The sequence below is a fragment of the Oncorhynchus kisutch genome, linkage group LG11, assembly GCF_002021735.2.
Source record: "Oncorhynchus kisutch isolate 150728-3 linkage group LG11, Okis_V2, whole genome shotgun sequence".
NCBI classification, from domain to species: domain Eukaryota; kingdom Metazoa; phylum Chordata; class Actinopteri; order Salmoniformes; family Salmonidae; genus Oncorhynchus; species Oncorhynchus kisutch.
Window position 1 is genome coordinate 64,962,650 of NC_034184.2, and position 16,128 is coordinate 64,978,777.

Here is a 16,128-nt window from a genome sequence, read left to right on the forward strand (position 1 = left end):
ACTGAAAGTAAAGGGGCTGAATAATTTTACACACCCAATTTTTCTGTTTTTGATTTGTTAAAAAAGTTTGAAATATCCAATAAATGTCGTTCCACTTCATGATTGTGTCCCACTTGTTGTTGATTCTTCACAAAAAAATACAGTTTTATATCTTTATGTTTGAAGCCTGAAATGTGGCAAAAGGTCGCAAAGTTCAATGGGGCCGAATACTTTCGCAAGGCACTGTACATGCACAGTTGAAGTCGGAAGTTTACATACACCTTATACACCAAATTAATTTAAACTCAGTTTTTCACAATTCCTGACATTTAATCCTAGTAAAATCCCAGTCAGTTAGGATCACCACTTAATTTTAAGAATGTGAAATGTCAGAATAATAGTAGAGAGAATGATTAATTTCAGCTTTTATTTATTTCATCACATTCCTAGTAGGTCAGAAGTTTACATACACTTAATTAGTATTTGGTAGCATTGCCTTCAAATTGTTTAACTTGGGTCAAATGTTCTGAGTAGTCTTCCACAAGCTTCCTGCAGTAAGTTGGGTGAATTTTGGCCCATTCCTCCTGACAGAGCAGTTTTAACTGAGTGGGTTTGTAGGCCTCCTTGCTCGCACACACTATTTCAGGCTTGAGGTCTGGGCTTAGGTGATGGCCACTACAATACCATGACTTTGTTGTCCATAAACCATTTTGCCACAACTTAGGAAGTATGCTTTGGGTCATTGTCCATTTGGAAGACCCATTTGTGACCAGTTTGGCTTTTTTTATGGCGGTTTTGGAGCAGTGGCTTCTTCCTTACTGAGCGGCCTTTCAGGTTATGTCAATATAGGACTCGGTTTACTGTGGACATACTGTAGATACTTTTGTGCCTGTTTCCTCCAGCATCTTCACAAGGTCCTTTGCTGTTGTTCTGGGATTGATTTGCACTTTTCGCACCAAAGCACGTTCATCTCTAGGAGACAGAACGCGTCTCCTTCCTGAGCGGTGTGACGGCTGCGTGGTCCCATGGTGTTTATACTTGCGTACTATTGTTTGTACAGATTGGCGTTTGGAAATTGCTCCCAAGAATGAACCAGACTTGTGGAGGTCTAAACATTTTTGGGGGAGGTCTTGGCTGATTTCTTTTGATTTTCCCATGATGTCAAGCAAAGAGGCACCGAGTTGGAAGGTAGGCCTTGAAATACATCCACAGGTACACCTCCAATTGACTCAAATTATGTCAATTATGTCAATTAGCCTATCAGAAGCTTCTAAAAGGCATGACATCATTTTCTGGAATTTGCCAACTTAATGTATTAAACTTCTGACCCACCTGAATTGTGATATAGTGAATTATGTGAAATAATCTGTCTGTAAACAATTGTTGGAAAAATGACTTGTGTCATGCACAAAGTAATGTCCTAACTGACTTGCCAAAACTATAGTTTATTAAATAATACTTCAACTGTAGGTAGAATTATTAAAGTGACTATGCATAGATAATAACGGAGATGCTTGGATATGCAAGCCCGTCTCCGGACCACCCCCCAGCCATCCTCATGTACTTTGTGCCCCCACAGATGTCTGGGGTGCATGACACCCCTGATTATAGTAGGTGTACTGTAATAAGACATACAGAATTGTACTTGCCACAGAGCTCCCTTTAAGATACTGTCAAATTCATGGCCACTTTACAGGGTTTTTAACAGAGTACCCCTGCTCTAGGTTATTTGAAGGTGGGGGCTAATAGTTATATATTAATGCTTTATTTACAGTTTATTCACAAAGCTCCAGTGTGTAATAATACTAATAAGGTATTGAATAAAACATAGGCTACTTAAATACGTTTTACCTTATAGAGAACATTATGCTCGAAAACATCCTTGATATATATGGAGAAAACTACAGCAGCAAACAACAAACGCAATGCTTTAAAATTAATTCACATACATTGAGTTTACAAGCTGCATAGCATTTGAATTGAAAGCATAGCATTTGAATTGAAAGTATTCCTTGCTTTCAATTCAAATGCCATGCAACTTCTGGATAAGTGGCTGCAGTAAGGTTTTTTTCCCCAAGAATAGAGGCGATTGTGCAAATAGCCAATTCATTCCCGCAGTCAATCCCCGGTGGGGTCAACGAGGGTCCCAGCTGTCGATTATAATGCTGTGTTCTGAATGAGCTGAGCGGCTGACCAATCATTTTGGAACTTTGTGTCTCACTGTCCACATAATCGATTACATTTATAGCGAAACATACATCATCTTTTCTGACGCTCCGCATGTCGTTTTCACGACAATCAGAGTAGGCTAGAGCAGACAATCACCACTTGTTTCTCATGTTTGGAGAGAACGTAAGGGGAATTAAGGGAGAGCATGGCGATGGAAGGACTACAAATCCCGGTCGCTTGCGTGAAAAATAATTCGCCCCTTTATATTAGCCTATTCCCCCACACCATCCGCAATCTCATTCACTGAGTGGCAGCGTCGGAGACAACAGCCTACTTCCGTCTCTCGGTCCTGCGCGAGGATTCGAGCCTCAATACGGTAAACGATGGCATCTTACGGTCGCTTTTCTCTTTACATTGTCTGGAAGTTTGGTGTCAACATAACAGTTAGGTTCAAGAACGGTTACAGCTGTATCTCTGAATAGTTACTTGAATCATGTAGCCTATATTTTCTGAAAGGGTAACCAGTGGTGTTTTTCATTGTTCTCTGAATTCATCGCTTGACAGAACGGGATATTTGCTATGGCAGGTTTTAATTTCGGCTCAATTATGCTGATTTGTTTTGTAGGAAATTACTGTTTCTTGTTGACCGTTATTCATCGAATATGTAACCTATATCGTATGACTTGTTTCTAAAATTGTAAAACACAATGTTGCCAGTGGGATATAGGAAAGACGAACCACGATGGAGATGTAACACATGTAACAACCTTGTACACATGGAGAATAGCCTATTTGTCAATCAATCAAATGTATTTATAAAGCCCTTCTTACACCAGTTTATGTCACAAAGTGCTGTCAGGTGAATGCTTTTGTGGTAAATTGTCTCCACTGTCATTTCTCTGTAGGATTCTGCTCAGCTGTTTGAGAGAGAAACAAGCTTCCCCACGAGGACTTAATGCAGTGACAACTAAACAAAGAGCTATCAAATCACCACTGACCAGAAAAACGAAAAACAGGACTGAAAAAAACAAAACTATACAAAGGACCTATTATCTTCTCCAAATCCAAACATCTCAGATAGCTTACATAGTTCCCTTAGTGTTTTGCTTGCGTGTTGCCTGTCAACAGAATTACTTCATAGAAATAACGGTCGGGCTGGCTCGCTGGAATCACACAGTTGAAAAACGTTATGTTTTTCTATCCAACCCAGATAGCGCTGTTTAGTTGTTTGTGAGATATTTGTATTTATTTATTTTAGCCCAAATGAGGAGCATACATAGTATGTTTGTGATATAAGCAAAGCAGCATTGCTCTGCTAAGTGCAAACAGCAATGCAGCTGAATCATGTCCATTGCTAGAGAGTCCCACCAGCACCAACACAGGTCTCCATATCTACTGTCAGGGCAGTGTACTTTCTACTGCTGTCTGCCCAGAAGTAGTACTAGTCACACTAGTACTGTGTGCTAATGTGGCTCTAGCTATCCACTCTGAGACACTGGCCCCCAGAAAGAGTAGTTGCTGCCCGAGCAACAGCTAATGGGGATCCAAATAAGCTAAACTGAGATACAGTGATACTCAAGCCGTAGTTATCTTCAGTAGCCCAACAAACACAATGATGTCATCAGACAATGACGAGACGGGCTCCGACCTATCAGATTCCCTGGAGGTCCGTGAGGTCCTACAGTTCCAGAACCAGTATCAGTACATGACCCATGACACAGGGAGCTGCTTCAAGTCCAAGAGTCTCCCCATCCTGAATGGGCCCTGTCTGTCAGGCTGTGATGAGCCTCTGCTGGGGGAACCACGTCTGGTCCATACCACCCAAACCTCCATGGCCACAGCAGCCACCGACCACCACAGCAGCCAGCTCCATCGTCAAACCCCCACTGACCCTGACTCTAGCCAGGCAGAGTCTCCCTCCTCTCTGACAGACTTCAAGCTCCAGTCCCCCTCAGCCTCCAGCCTGATGGGGCTGAGAAGCTCCATGGCCACTGAAGCCAGGGATAAGAAACTAGGCTTCTCTTTAACCCGCTTCCTCCGTATCCCCGCCAGGAAGTATGTGCAAGCCATCCTGGCAGACTCGCGCTGCTTCCTGTTCTGCATGTGCTACCTGACGTTCATCCAGTCGCTGATGGTATCGGGCTACCTGAGTAGCGTCATCACCACCATCGAGAAGCGTTACAGCCTCCGCAGCTCCGAGTCCGGCCTTCTTGTCAGCTGCTTTGACATCGGCTCTCTCTTCGTCGTCGTCTTCATCTCCTACTTTGGAGGCAGGGGTCAGAGGCCGCGTTGGCTGGCGGTAGGAGGGGTGTTCATAGCCATAGGGGCGGCTCTGTTCTCCTTGCCACACTTCATCTCACCACCCTACCAGATCCAGGAGCTCAACTCGTCCACGGGCCACGAGGGTCTGTGCCAGAGCGGGAACGGCAGCGGGCGGGATGCCTTGGACGTGGCGTCGTGCCCCCGAGACCAGGAGGGTAACGAACACAACCTGTACGTGGCGCTATTTATCTGTGCACAGATCCTGGTGGGTATGGGGTCGACGCCCATCTATACCCTGGGACCCACCTACCTGGACGACAACGTCAAGAAGGAGAATGCCTCCCTCTACCTCGGTAAGACACATTTGATTAATCGTTATATATCTGTTAGAACAATCTAATTTCTACCAAGCTGAGGTCAGAAAGGTTTTTACTGGCCCACTTTGCTGAGTAAACTGGGCTACTGACTGTTTCAGGTGTTATTAAACATATGTAGCTTGTGAATACAATACAGTATATATATATATATATATCCCTGGAAAGTGGAATTTCGCGGATCATGAGGTTCACATCAAGTTCTCATAGTGCTGTCATATGTTCTCATGAATTGGGCTCAATTCCAATTCAATTAGAAATTCTTGAATTGACTCATGAAGTGGAGAATTTATGTTTACATTAACATTGACATTTGAGTCATTTAGCAGACACTCTTATCCAGAGTGACTTAGTTAGTGCATTCATCTTAAGAATGCTAGGTTGGGAGAACCATATCACAGTCATAATAAGTACATTTTTTCCACAATAAAGTAGCTATCAGCAAAGTTAGAGCTAGTAAAGTGGGAAGAAAAGTAAAGTGCAAGTGTTAGTTCACAAAATACTTTTTGGGGGGTGGAGGTGAGGTTGTGCAGTGGAATTATTTAAGGTCGAATTTAAAAAAAAATGAATTTCAACAATCTTCAGGTTATGGGATTGGAATTGAATTGGAATTAAAAATTTTGTATTGGAATTGTAAAAACATTTTATCTTTGGAATTGAATTGAATTAGAATTCAATATGTTACGTAATGGAGTTAATGCACTTAGTATAAAACATTGACTGCAGGATTTAAAAATAATAATTTAAACTTGTATTTCTATATTTCTAGTATAGTGACATAATCATTCTGAGGAATTGAAATTGAATTGAATTTACAGTCAGAGGGAATTTAATTAGAATTTAATTAGTGGAATTAACCCCAACCCTGGTTCTCATATTGTACGTTCTCCAATGCGTTCTGTTTAGCATAGAGGTCGGGTGATGAACAGGGACGGGAACAGACATTCCTCTCAGAGCTCTGAGGACACACAATTAGCCGTCGCTAACAGAATTAGTCTCAATTAGCTTTGCTGATTGGGTTCCGTTATAAATGTGGCTAGACCGGCACATGTGGAGGTTATGGTGAGGGATGGTCTTCCATATCTCTCTACCATATCTCTACTCGACTAGTCTAGCCCCCTGTAGAACCCAGGTTCCTACAATGTCTCCTTATAACTAGAGCCTTTTCTCTGTAGTTCACCTCACATCTTCATGGAACTCTAACAAAGGCAGGCTGTCAGCAGTCTGTACACAATTATGTCAATTATGAGCAGACTAATGATGTGATAAATAATGTAAACACAGAGTGGTGGGTTGGACTCTTAAGGGCAGGATCTAGAGGGCAGTCTGCCCATACCCCCCAGCTGGGTAATTGGGGCAAAGGGGACAACCCTCAGTCTGGGGTAACAGCTGCTTAATGTCCCAACACTGGCTTAGAGACAGGGTGTTACGTCAGTGTTTCCCCTATACTGCTAAATCGTGGCTGCCACTGCATTTAAAATGCTAGAATCTACACACAATATCCCATAATGTTAAAGTGGAATTACGTTTTTAGAAATGTTTACAAATGAAAAATGAAAAGCTGAAATGTTTTGAGTCAATAAGTATTCAACCCCTTTGTTATGGCAATCCTAAATAAGTTCAGGAGTAAAAATGTGCTTAACAAGTCACATAATATATTGCGTGGACTCACCCTGTGTGCAATAATAGTGTTTAACATGATTTTTGAATGACTACCTCATCTCTGTACACCACACATAGAGTGGTTCGTCGTTTAAAAGTTGCAGCGTACTGCAACACAGCTTGCGTGGTGCCGCAGAATTCTATGGCACGTTATTTAATTGCCAACCACTGGTACCATTAATGCTAGTTAGTGCTAGTTTGACCACCAGAGGGCATCTTTGAGAAGCGTTTCATAGCCTTCAATAGTGGCTGTGCTAGAGAATTTAAAACTTTTTTGTAAGAACATAATATATGGGACTGATTTTAAGAAATGTTGCTGAATTAATTTGATTAATATTATGGTGTTTCTGTTGGAATGGATAGGAAAATATGGCACTGTACAACGTGATGGGCGGGAGTAGGATACAGTGCTTGGCTATTTAGCTAAAGAATCCCTGTGTTGTGCAGGCATGTGGGAGACCAGGGTTCAATTCCCAGATGGGGAGGAAGGAGTAGGCTGTCCTTGTAAATACAAATTTGTTCTTGACTGACTTGAATAGTTAAATAAAGGATACACTAAGAGCACAACATTTCTACACCCTAATTGTGTCATTTTCATCTAACCAATACCCAAACGAAGATTCAGTGAAAATAAATATATCATTGATTTATCAAGACCAGTCCCCATGCTTTTCTCAGAACAGAGCAAAATGGTGCTAAAATAGTTGTAGGCTATTGCTTCAAATCCTATTGCTTCTAACTTCAATATGCCCTTTAAATAAATAAAACCTACACCACTTTTAACAGCACATTACTCAACACTAGTTCATGTCGCCTACGGTAGGCCTGCAGTATATAGAAAAATATGACGTGACTCTCCGCCAATAATTAGATATAGAGGATTGGAGGATTCTAAATTAAAACCAAAAGCCACCTCATGGGTCTCCCGGTGGCGCCCAACCCATGTATCTGTAGCAACTCATTTTGCATTGCGATGCGGTGACCTAGACAGCGACGCCAATGGGGAGGCCCCATCCACAAAGTATCAAAATACAGAGAGGTTTTGGTCAAGGTATATTGTCCTGCTAACAGCCCATAATGGGCTATTATAATACTGTACATGGTGTCCAGGTCAGGATAACCATTATTAAAGACTGGGCTACACTACTACAGTAAGTGCAAAATCATCCAAATAAACCAATAAAAACCTTAGTGTAACAACAGTTTTAGTAAGTAATACTGAAGCTGTGCACAATTATCCGTTTCTATTTAGGTTTATGTCGCCCATTCATTGTCAATTAGAGACACATTATAGAACCCAAAAGCATCATCAGGGCTCTAACTTCCCCTTGCGCTGGTCTGGAGCAATGAAGTGGTGACGCAGGGTACCGTACTAAACCACAAATGACCTCTAAGTACCGCAGCATAATCACTAAACTTTTAGTGGAGCAACCACTGTACAATTATCTGTAAGGTCCCTCAGTCGAGCAGTGAATTTGAAACGCAGATTCAACCAGAAACACCAGGGAGGTTTCCCAATTCCTCACAAAGAAAATACAAATCAGACATTGAATATTCCTTTGAGCATGGTGGTTATTAATTACAATTTGGATGGTGTATCTATACACCCAGTCACTACAAAGATACAGGCGTCCTTCCTAATTCAGTTGCCGGCGAGGAAGGAACGTGCTCAGGGATTTCACCATGAGGCCAATGGTGACTTTAAAACAATTACAGAGTTTAATGGCTGTGATAGGAGGAAACTGAGGATGGATCAACAACATTGTAGTTACTCCACAATACTAACCTACATGACAGAGTAAAAAGGAAGCCTGTATGGGACCACGCAGCCGTCATACCGCTCAGGAAGGAGACGCGTTCTGTCTCCTAGAGATGAAGAATAACAGCAAAGGACCTTGTGAAGATGCTGGAGGGAACAGGTACAAAGGTATCTATATCCACAGTAAAACTTGTCCTATATCGACATAACCTGAAAGGCCGCTCAGCAAGGAAGAAGCCACTGCTCCAAATCCGCCATAAAAAAGCCAGACTATGGTTTGCAACTGCACATGGCGACAAAGATCGTACTTTTTGGAGAAATGTCCTCTGGTCTGATGAAACAAAAATAGAACTGTTTGGCCATAATGACCATCATTATGTTTGGAGGAAAAAGGGGGAGGCTTGCAAGCCGAACAACACCTTCCCAACCGTGAAGCACGGGGGTGGCAGCATCTTGTTGAGGGGGTGCTTTGCTGCAGGAGGGACTGGTGCACTTCACAAAATAGATGGCAACATGAGGTAGGAAAATTATGTGGATATATTGAAGCAGCATCTCAAGACATCAGTCAGGAAGTTAAAGCTTGGTTGCAAATGTGTCTTCCAAATGGACAATGACCCCAAGCATACTTCCAAAGTTGTAGCAAAATGGCTTCAGGACAACAAGGTCAAGGTGTTGGAGTGGCCATCACAAAGCCCTGACCTCAATCCTATAGAACATGTGTGGGCAAAACGTAAAAAGTGTGTGCGATCAAGGAGGCCTACAAAGCTGAGTCCGTTACACCAGCTCTGCCATGAGGAATGGGACAAAATTCACCCAAATAATTGGGGGAAGCTTGTGGAAGGCTACCTGAAACGTTTGACCCAAGTTGAACAATTTAAATTCAATGCTAACAAATACTAATTGTATGTATGTAAACTGACATTTCACATTATTAAAATAAAGTGCTGATTCTAATTGACCTGAGACAGGGAATTTTTACTAGGATTAAATGTCAGGAATTGTGAAAAACGGAGTTTAAATGTATTTAGCTTAGGTGTATGTAAACTTCCAAATTCAACTGTATTTAAATGAAATATATATGTCATTTTCAATAAACTTTTTCAATAAACTAAAAACATGTTTTCACTTTGTCATTATGGGGTATTGTGTGTAGATGGGTGAAAAAAACTCATATTTGATCTATTTTCAATTCAGGATGTAACACAACAAAAGTAAGTCGAGGGGTATGAATAATTTCTGAAGGCACTGCATGCATTAGTAAGCGTGCCTGCATGTGTCCTTGTTTGTGTGTATGTGTTTGTATCGGAGAGAGAGAGCAAGAGAGAGAGATGAATGGAGGGTTGAAGGTTGAGCTGAAAAGGCCCCTCACATCATTACCTACCCTACGGAGCATGCTTAGCAGAGTCCACCTACACTACACACAAACTGCTCTGCTGCCTGCAAGACCAATAATTGACCGTCCCTTACGACACAAGACTCCAGCGTGGCTGGGACTGCACTGGGAGAAAAACATGGCTCTGATATTAGCCTTCTTTAACCCTGGCTTTAACAGGATGCTCTGGGCAAACACATCACCCCTGTAAGGCTGATTAGAGGCAGCATTCGTAGAGATAGTGGCCCAAATTGCACCATATTCCCTATCTTGCATTACTTTTGACCAGAGCGTATAGGAATAGGGTTCCATTTGGGATACAGCCAGTGACAGAGGCACCAGTCGCTAGGCTAGCGTTCCGTTGACCTTGTTGGCTTTGTTCAGTCCGTCGCTCAACGTTGATGATAGTCTGTTTCATTTCAACAGTAGTGTTGTTAGTGATTACAAGGACTTGAGACTTGTCTGTGCATGTCAACTTACTGTGAATAGGAGATGAGCAGATAAAACATATTTTGGCTCTTCTAAGGTATGCGCGTGCATGAGTGAGGGTGTGTTGACTTCTACGTAAGGTCATTAACGGTAGTGACAGATATCCCACAGGGTTTATTCTGCGTGTGTTTTTTTTGGTCCGCCTATTTCCAAACAGTAAAAAATTCTGTGTTAACTTAAACGACTAAAAGCAGATAGAAAGTATGTAGAAAAGATCATGGACCTAAATAAATGGACCTAAATAAATGGACCTAAATATCATCAAAATAAGAGTTAGACAGTCAGGGGAATCTAAAATGCCCAAAATGACACATTCAGGAGTATTTGTCATGGCATGGTGCCCCCATTCATTTTGTTATAACATTTGAGTCTCTCAGATAGCATAAGCCATGGCAAAATGCGTAGAACACGAAATTAGCTTTAAAACTGCAACATTTTCTCTCCGCCACATGTAAAAAGGTGTAGAATTGCAAGAAATTAGCTTTAAAACAGCTACATTTTGGCCTGCGGCCAACAGGAGGGTGACCGCACCAGTTACCACAACCCCTCCATGACCACCACCTCAGCTCCTTTTTGACCCAGAATAAACCCTGATACAGTTATTTAAAAAAATTGGATTGCCTTTGTCTTTAAATTGTTTGTGTGTCTGTGTCTCTTTCTCTGTGTGTGTGTGTGTGTAGTACATGGTGTGTGTATCCTTCTTCATCTGTTCAAGCCTTAACTCCCTTATCTTACCTCATTTGCACTCACTGTATATAGACTTTTTGTTTTCTTTTGTTCTACTATATTATTGACTATGTTTTGTTTATTCCATGTGTAACTCTGTTGTTGTATGTGTCGAATTGCTATGCTTTATCTTGGCCAGGTTGCAGTTGCAAATGAGAACTTGTTCTCAACTAGCCTACCTGGTTAAATAAAGGTGAAATAAAATAAATAGAATAAGTGTGTGCGAGCGAAGGCATTCCTCAAAAGTGGCCCCCCCATACCCGTAAAATGTTGACCTTATCACTATGGAAACAGCAGAGGCATGGGGGTGACTTTTACCTCTTCTCTTCCTCTCTCTCTCCTCACACTCCCACTCTTCTGTCCCTGGCTGTGTCCCAAATTGGCTCTTTATTCCCCATGGACCCTGGTCAAAAGTAGTGCACTATAAAGGGAATAGGGAGCCATTTGGGATGGAACAAGACTCTCTTCACAGTCCCCACCCCTCTCTCCCTCTCGCCTTTTAAAACATATGTGTACTCACATTGATCTACTCCTATCTATCCATCTACTGTAGTTCAGATTAGAGGTCGACCGATTAATCGGAATGGCCGATTTCAAGTTTTCATAACAATCGTAAATCAGTATTTTTGGACACCGATTTTTTTACACCTTTATTTAATCTTTATTTAACTAGGCAAGTCAGTTAAGAACGCATTCTTATTTTCAATGACGGCCTAGGAACGGTGGGTTAACTGCCTTGTTCTGGGGCAGAACGACAGATTTTTACCTTGTCAGCTCATTGATTCAATCTTACAGTTAACTAGTCCAACGCTCTAAACACCTGCTAAACACCTGCCTCTCATTGCACTCCACGAGGAGCCTGCCTGTTACGCGAATGCAGTAAGCCAAGGTAAGTTGCTAGCTAGCATTAAACTTATCTTATAAAAAACAATCAATTAATCAATCATAATCACTAGTTAACTACACATGGTTGGTGATATTACTAGTTTATCTAGCGTGTCCTGCGTTGCATATACCGTAATTGCTGGACTATAAGCCGCTACTTTATTCCCACGCTTTGAACCTCGCGGTTTATACAATGACGCGGCTAATTTATGGATTTTTCCCGCTTTCACAAGATTTAGCACCGTCACATAATGTGACGTAAAATCGAGCGCACTCAAACTTCCCATCATTCTGATTACGGTAGTAATTTTGTCACCCTCATCATGGCAAAGACACGGAGAAATGCATATAATGCAGCTTTCAAGTTGAAGGCGATCGATCTGGCTGTTGGAAATGGAAAGAGAGCTGCTGCACGGGAGCTTGGCCTTAATGAGTCGATGATAAGACGTTCGAAACAGCAGCGTGAGGAACTGACTCAGTGCAAAAAGACAACAAAGGCTTTCAGAGGGAAGAAAAGCAGATGGCCCAAAGTATTTGCAGCCACTCGACATCAGTGTAAATCGTGCATTTAAGGTGGCGCTCCTTGTTCAGTGGGAGTCTTGGATGACAAGTGGGGAGAAATCCTTCACTAAAATGGGCTGCATGCGAAGAGCAACTTATGGTCAAGTCTGCCAGTGGGTCCTGACAGCGTGGAGCATTGTCAAAAAATCCACTATCATCAACGGGTTTCGAAAGGCTGGACTGCGTGTTGAAGGGGCAGCATGAGCTCAGCGGGGTATTTGCCTCCGGATGAAAGTGACGAGAGCGACAATGAAAACGATCCAACATCGGATGAAGCAATTCTGAGGCTATTCATCTCTGACACTGAAGGAGATAACTTCAGTGGTTTCAGTGCACAGGAGGAGGAAGATAGTGACCAAGTTCATTTGTTTCAATGTATCGGTAGGCACCTGCGGCTTATAGACATGTGCGGCGTATTTACGTACAAAATACATAATTTTTAATAATTCAGTGGGTGCGGTTTATATTCAGGTGCGCTTAATGGTCCAGCAATTACGGTAATCGATGCGGTGCGTATCGTTGCTCCAATGTATACCTAACCATAAACATCAATACACAGAACTATATATCTTTAAACCTGCATATTTAGCTGAAAGAAATCCAGGTTAGCAGGCAATATTAACCAGGTGAAATTGTGTCACTTCTCTTGCGTTCATTGCACACAGAGTGAGTGTATGGGCCAACTAATTTGCCAGAATTTTACTTAATTATGACATAACATTGAAGGTTGTGCAATGTAACAGCAATATTTAGACTTATGGATGCCACCCGTTAGATAAAATATGGAACGGTTCCGTATTTCACTGAAAGAATAAACATCTTGTTTTCGAGATGATAGTTTCTGGATTCTAACCATATTAATGACATAAGGCTCATATTTCTGTGTGTTATCATGTTATAACTAAGTCTATGATTTGATAGAGCAGTCTGACTGAGCGATGGTAGGCACCAGCGGGCTCATAAACATTCATTCAAACAGCACTTTCGTGTGTTTGCCAGCAGCTGTTTATGACTTCAAACCTATCAACTCCCGAGATTAGGCTGGTGTAACCAATGTGAAATGGCTAGCTAGTTAGCGGGGTGCGCACTAATAGCGTTTCAAACATCACTCGCTCTGAGACTTGGAGTGGTTGTTCCCCTTGATCTGCATGGGTAACGCTGCTTCGAGCCCAGGTAGGAGCGAGGAGAGGGATGGAAGCTCTACTGTTACACTGGCAATAATAAAGTGCCTATAAGAACATCCAATAGTCAAAGGTTAATGAAATACAAATGGTATAGAGAGAAATAGTCCTATAATAACTAGAACCTAAACCTGGGAATATTGAAGACTCATGTTAAAAGGAACCACCAGCTTTTTCATATGTTCTCAGCAAGGAACTTAAACGTTAGCTTTTTTCCATGGCACATATTGAACTTTACTTTCTTCTCCAACACTTTGTTTTTGCATTATTTAAACCAAATTGAACATGTTTGATTATTTATTTGAGGCTACATTTATTTTATTGATGTATTATATTAATTTGTATTTTATTTTAAATTGCCGATTAATCGGTATCGGCTTTTTTTGGTCCTCCAATAATCGGTATCAGCGGTGAAAAAAAATCATAATCGGTCAACCTCTACATCAGATTGCACTACTCTTGTCTTTCCAGGATTCTCTGGTTAGGCGTGTTGTTGGTGATGGCTTTTGACCTGTCTTTGGACTGCTCTCCTTTTTACCCACAAATCAAGAGGTCAAAGGTCAAACGCACACGACACAGAAACCTCTCCTCCATCACTGAGAATGACGTTTAGAAACAGCGATATCGCTACTCGCCATCATCTAACATCATCTACCTCTGATTGGGAGGACACGAAGGACCCATAGATTTAACTGACACATATTCAAGCACACACACACACGCACACACACACACACACACACACACAAACACACTGCTGCAATCAATAAGGTCGTTTTCCATACAGAACGGCAAGGGATGGTTCAGTCCCTCCATGCACTCCTCGCCCCCCTCAGTGATACCAGAGCAGTGAAGTAGTGCTCTAAAGAATTAGCTCGAAACATTTATAAACTAATAATAATTTGAGAGCTCTTCTTGACAATTGATGGCCTGATAAAGCCTACCACTGCAAACCTATGTGAACTTTCCTCCAAATGTGATGAGTTTGCAGCATATTTGAGAGATATGATAACAATGAGGGGTTTGATGATATACGTGCCCAAGACTACCATGCAGAGGCACTATGGATTTATTTTCCCTGGTTGACACAGACATGCTCAGGAAAGTAATATCACAACTTAGGCCTTCTACCTGCCTATCCCCACCACCTTCTTCAAAACAGGTTTTAATTGCATATCTGAAGAAGTGCAAGCTATTGTTAATCACTCCCTGTCCACAGGCACTTTCCCCACCGCACTAAAAACTGCTGTGGTGAAATGCCTTCTGAAGAAAAGTAATCTAGATTCTTCAGCTTTTAGCCATTTTCAGCCAATCTCTAACCTTCCATTATTAAGCAAAATTCTGGAGAAATTGGTGTTCTAAAAGCAAAATGATTTTCTAACTGCCAACTATATAAAAAAAATTAAAAAATCCAATCTGGTTTTCGTGCCCACCACAGCACAGAGACGGCCTTAGTTAAAGTGGTATCTTAGAGCCAACACAGATGCCAAACAGCTCTCTGTCCTTGTACTCTTGGATTTAAGTTCCGCATTCAACACTGTTGACCATGACGTCCTTCTGGATAGACTGGAGAGGTGGGTTGGCTTCTCCAGTCCAGTTCTAAATTGGGACCTATTTAACCGGTCAAGAGTTTTTTGTCACCCTTGGTGAACATAACTAATAGAAAATACATATCACATGTGGCATTCCACAAGGTTTGATTTTGGGTTCAGTACTGTTCAGTTTATATATGCTCCCCCTTGGCAGCGTTATCAGAAAGCACAGCATTTATTTTGACTGTTTCCGCGGACAATACACGACTTTACATTTCTGTGTCACCAGAGGATTTTAGCTGCACAAATAAATGATTAGACTATGTTAGTGATTTAAATACTTCGATGGCTCACAACTTCCTTCAGCTAAATCAAAACAAGACTGAGGTACACTACATGACCAAAAGTATGTGGACACCTGCTTGTCGAACATCTCATTCCAAAATTATGGGCATTAATATAGCGTTGGTCCCCCCTTTACTGCTATAACAGCCTCCACTCTTCTGGGAAGGCTTTCCACTAGATGTTGGAACATTGCTTCCATTCAGCCACAAGAACATCAGTGAGGTCGGGGCACTGATGTTGGGCAATTAGGCCTGGCTTACAGTCAGCGATCCAATTCATCTCAAAGGTGTTCGATGGGGTTCAGGGTCAGGGCTCTGTGCAGGCCAGTCAAGTTCTTCCACACCGATCTCGACAAACCATTTCTTTATGGACCTCGCTTTGTCCACAGGGGCATTGTCATTCTGTGACAGGAAGGCCTTCCCTAAACTGTTGCTATGAAGTTTGAAGCACAGAATCATCTATAATGTAATTGTATGCTGTAGCATTAAGATTTCCCTTCACTGGAACTAAGGGGCCTAGCCCTAACCATGAAAACAACCCCAGACCAATATTCCTCCTCTACCAAACTTTACGGTTAGCGCTATGCATTTGGGCAGGTAGTGTACTCCTGGCATCCGCCAAAACCCAGATTTGTCTGTCGGACTGACAGATGGTGAAGCGTGATTCATCACTCCAGAGAATTTGTTTCCTCTGTTCCAGAGTCAGCAGGTAGCCTAGTGGTTAGAGCATTAACTGAAACGTTGATAGATCAAATCCCTGAGCGGACATGGTAAAAATCTGTCATTCTGCCCCAGAGCAAGGCAGTTAACCCACTGTTCCCTGGGTGCTGAAG

The 16,128-nt window shown here is 42.0% G+C and overlaps 1 protein-coding gene across 1 annotated transcript; it reads left to right on the forward strand.

Moving 5' to 3' along the window:
* Window positions 1-2,330: 2,330 nt before the first annotated feature.
* LOC116376109 (solute carrier organic anion transporter family member 5A1-like) lies at window positions 2,331-5,695 on the forward strand. Its single transcript, XM_031835013.1, has 3 exons — window positions 2,331-2,524; window positions 3,054-4,763; window positions 5,691-5,695. Exons 2-3 carry the CDS (start codon window positions 3,761-3,763, stop codon window positions 5,693-5,695), a joined length of 1,008 nt encoding a protein of 335 aa, XP_031690873.1. The 5' UTR covers window positions 2,331-2,524; window positions 3,054-3,760.
* The last annotated feature ends 10,433 nt before the right edge of the window (window positions 5,696-16,128 follow it).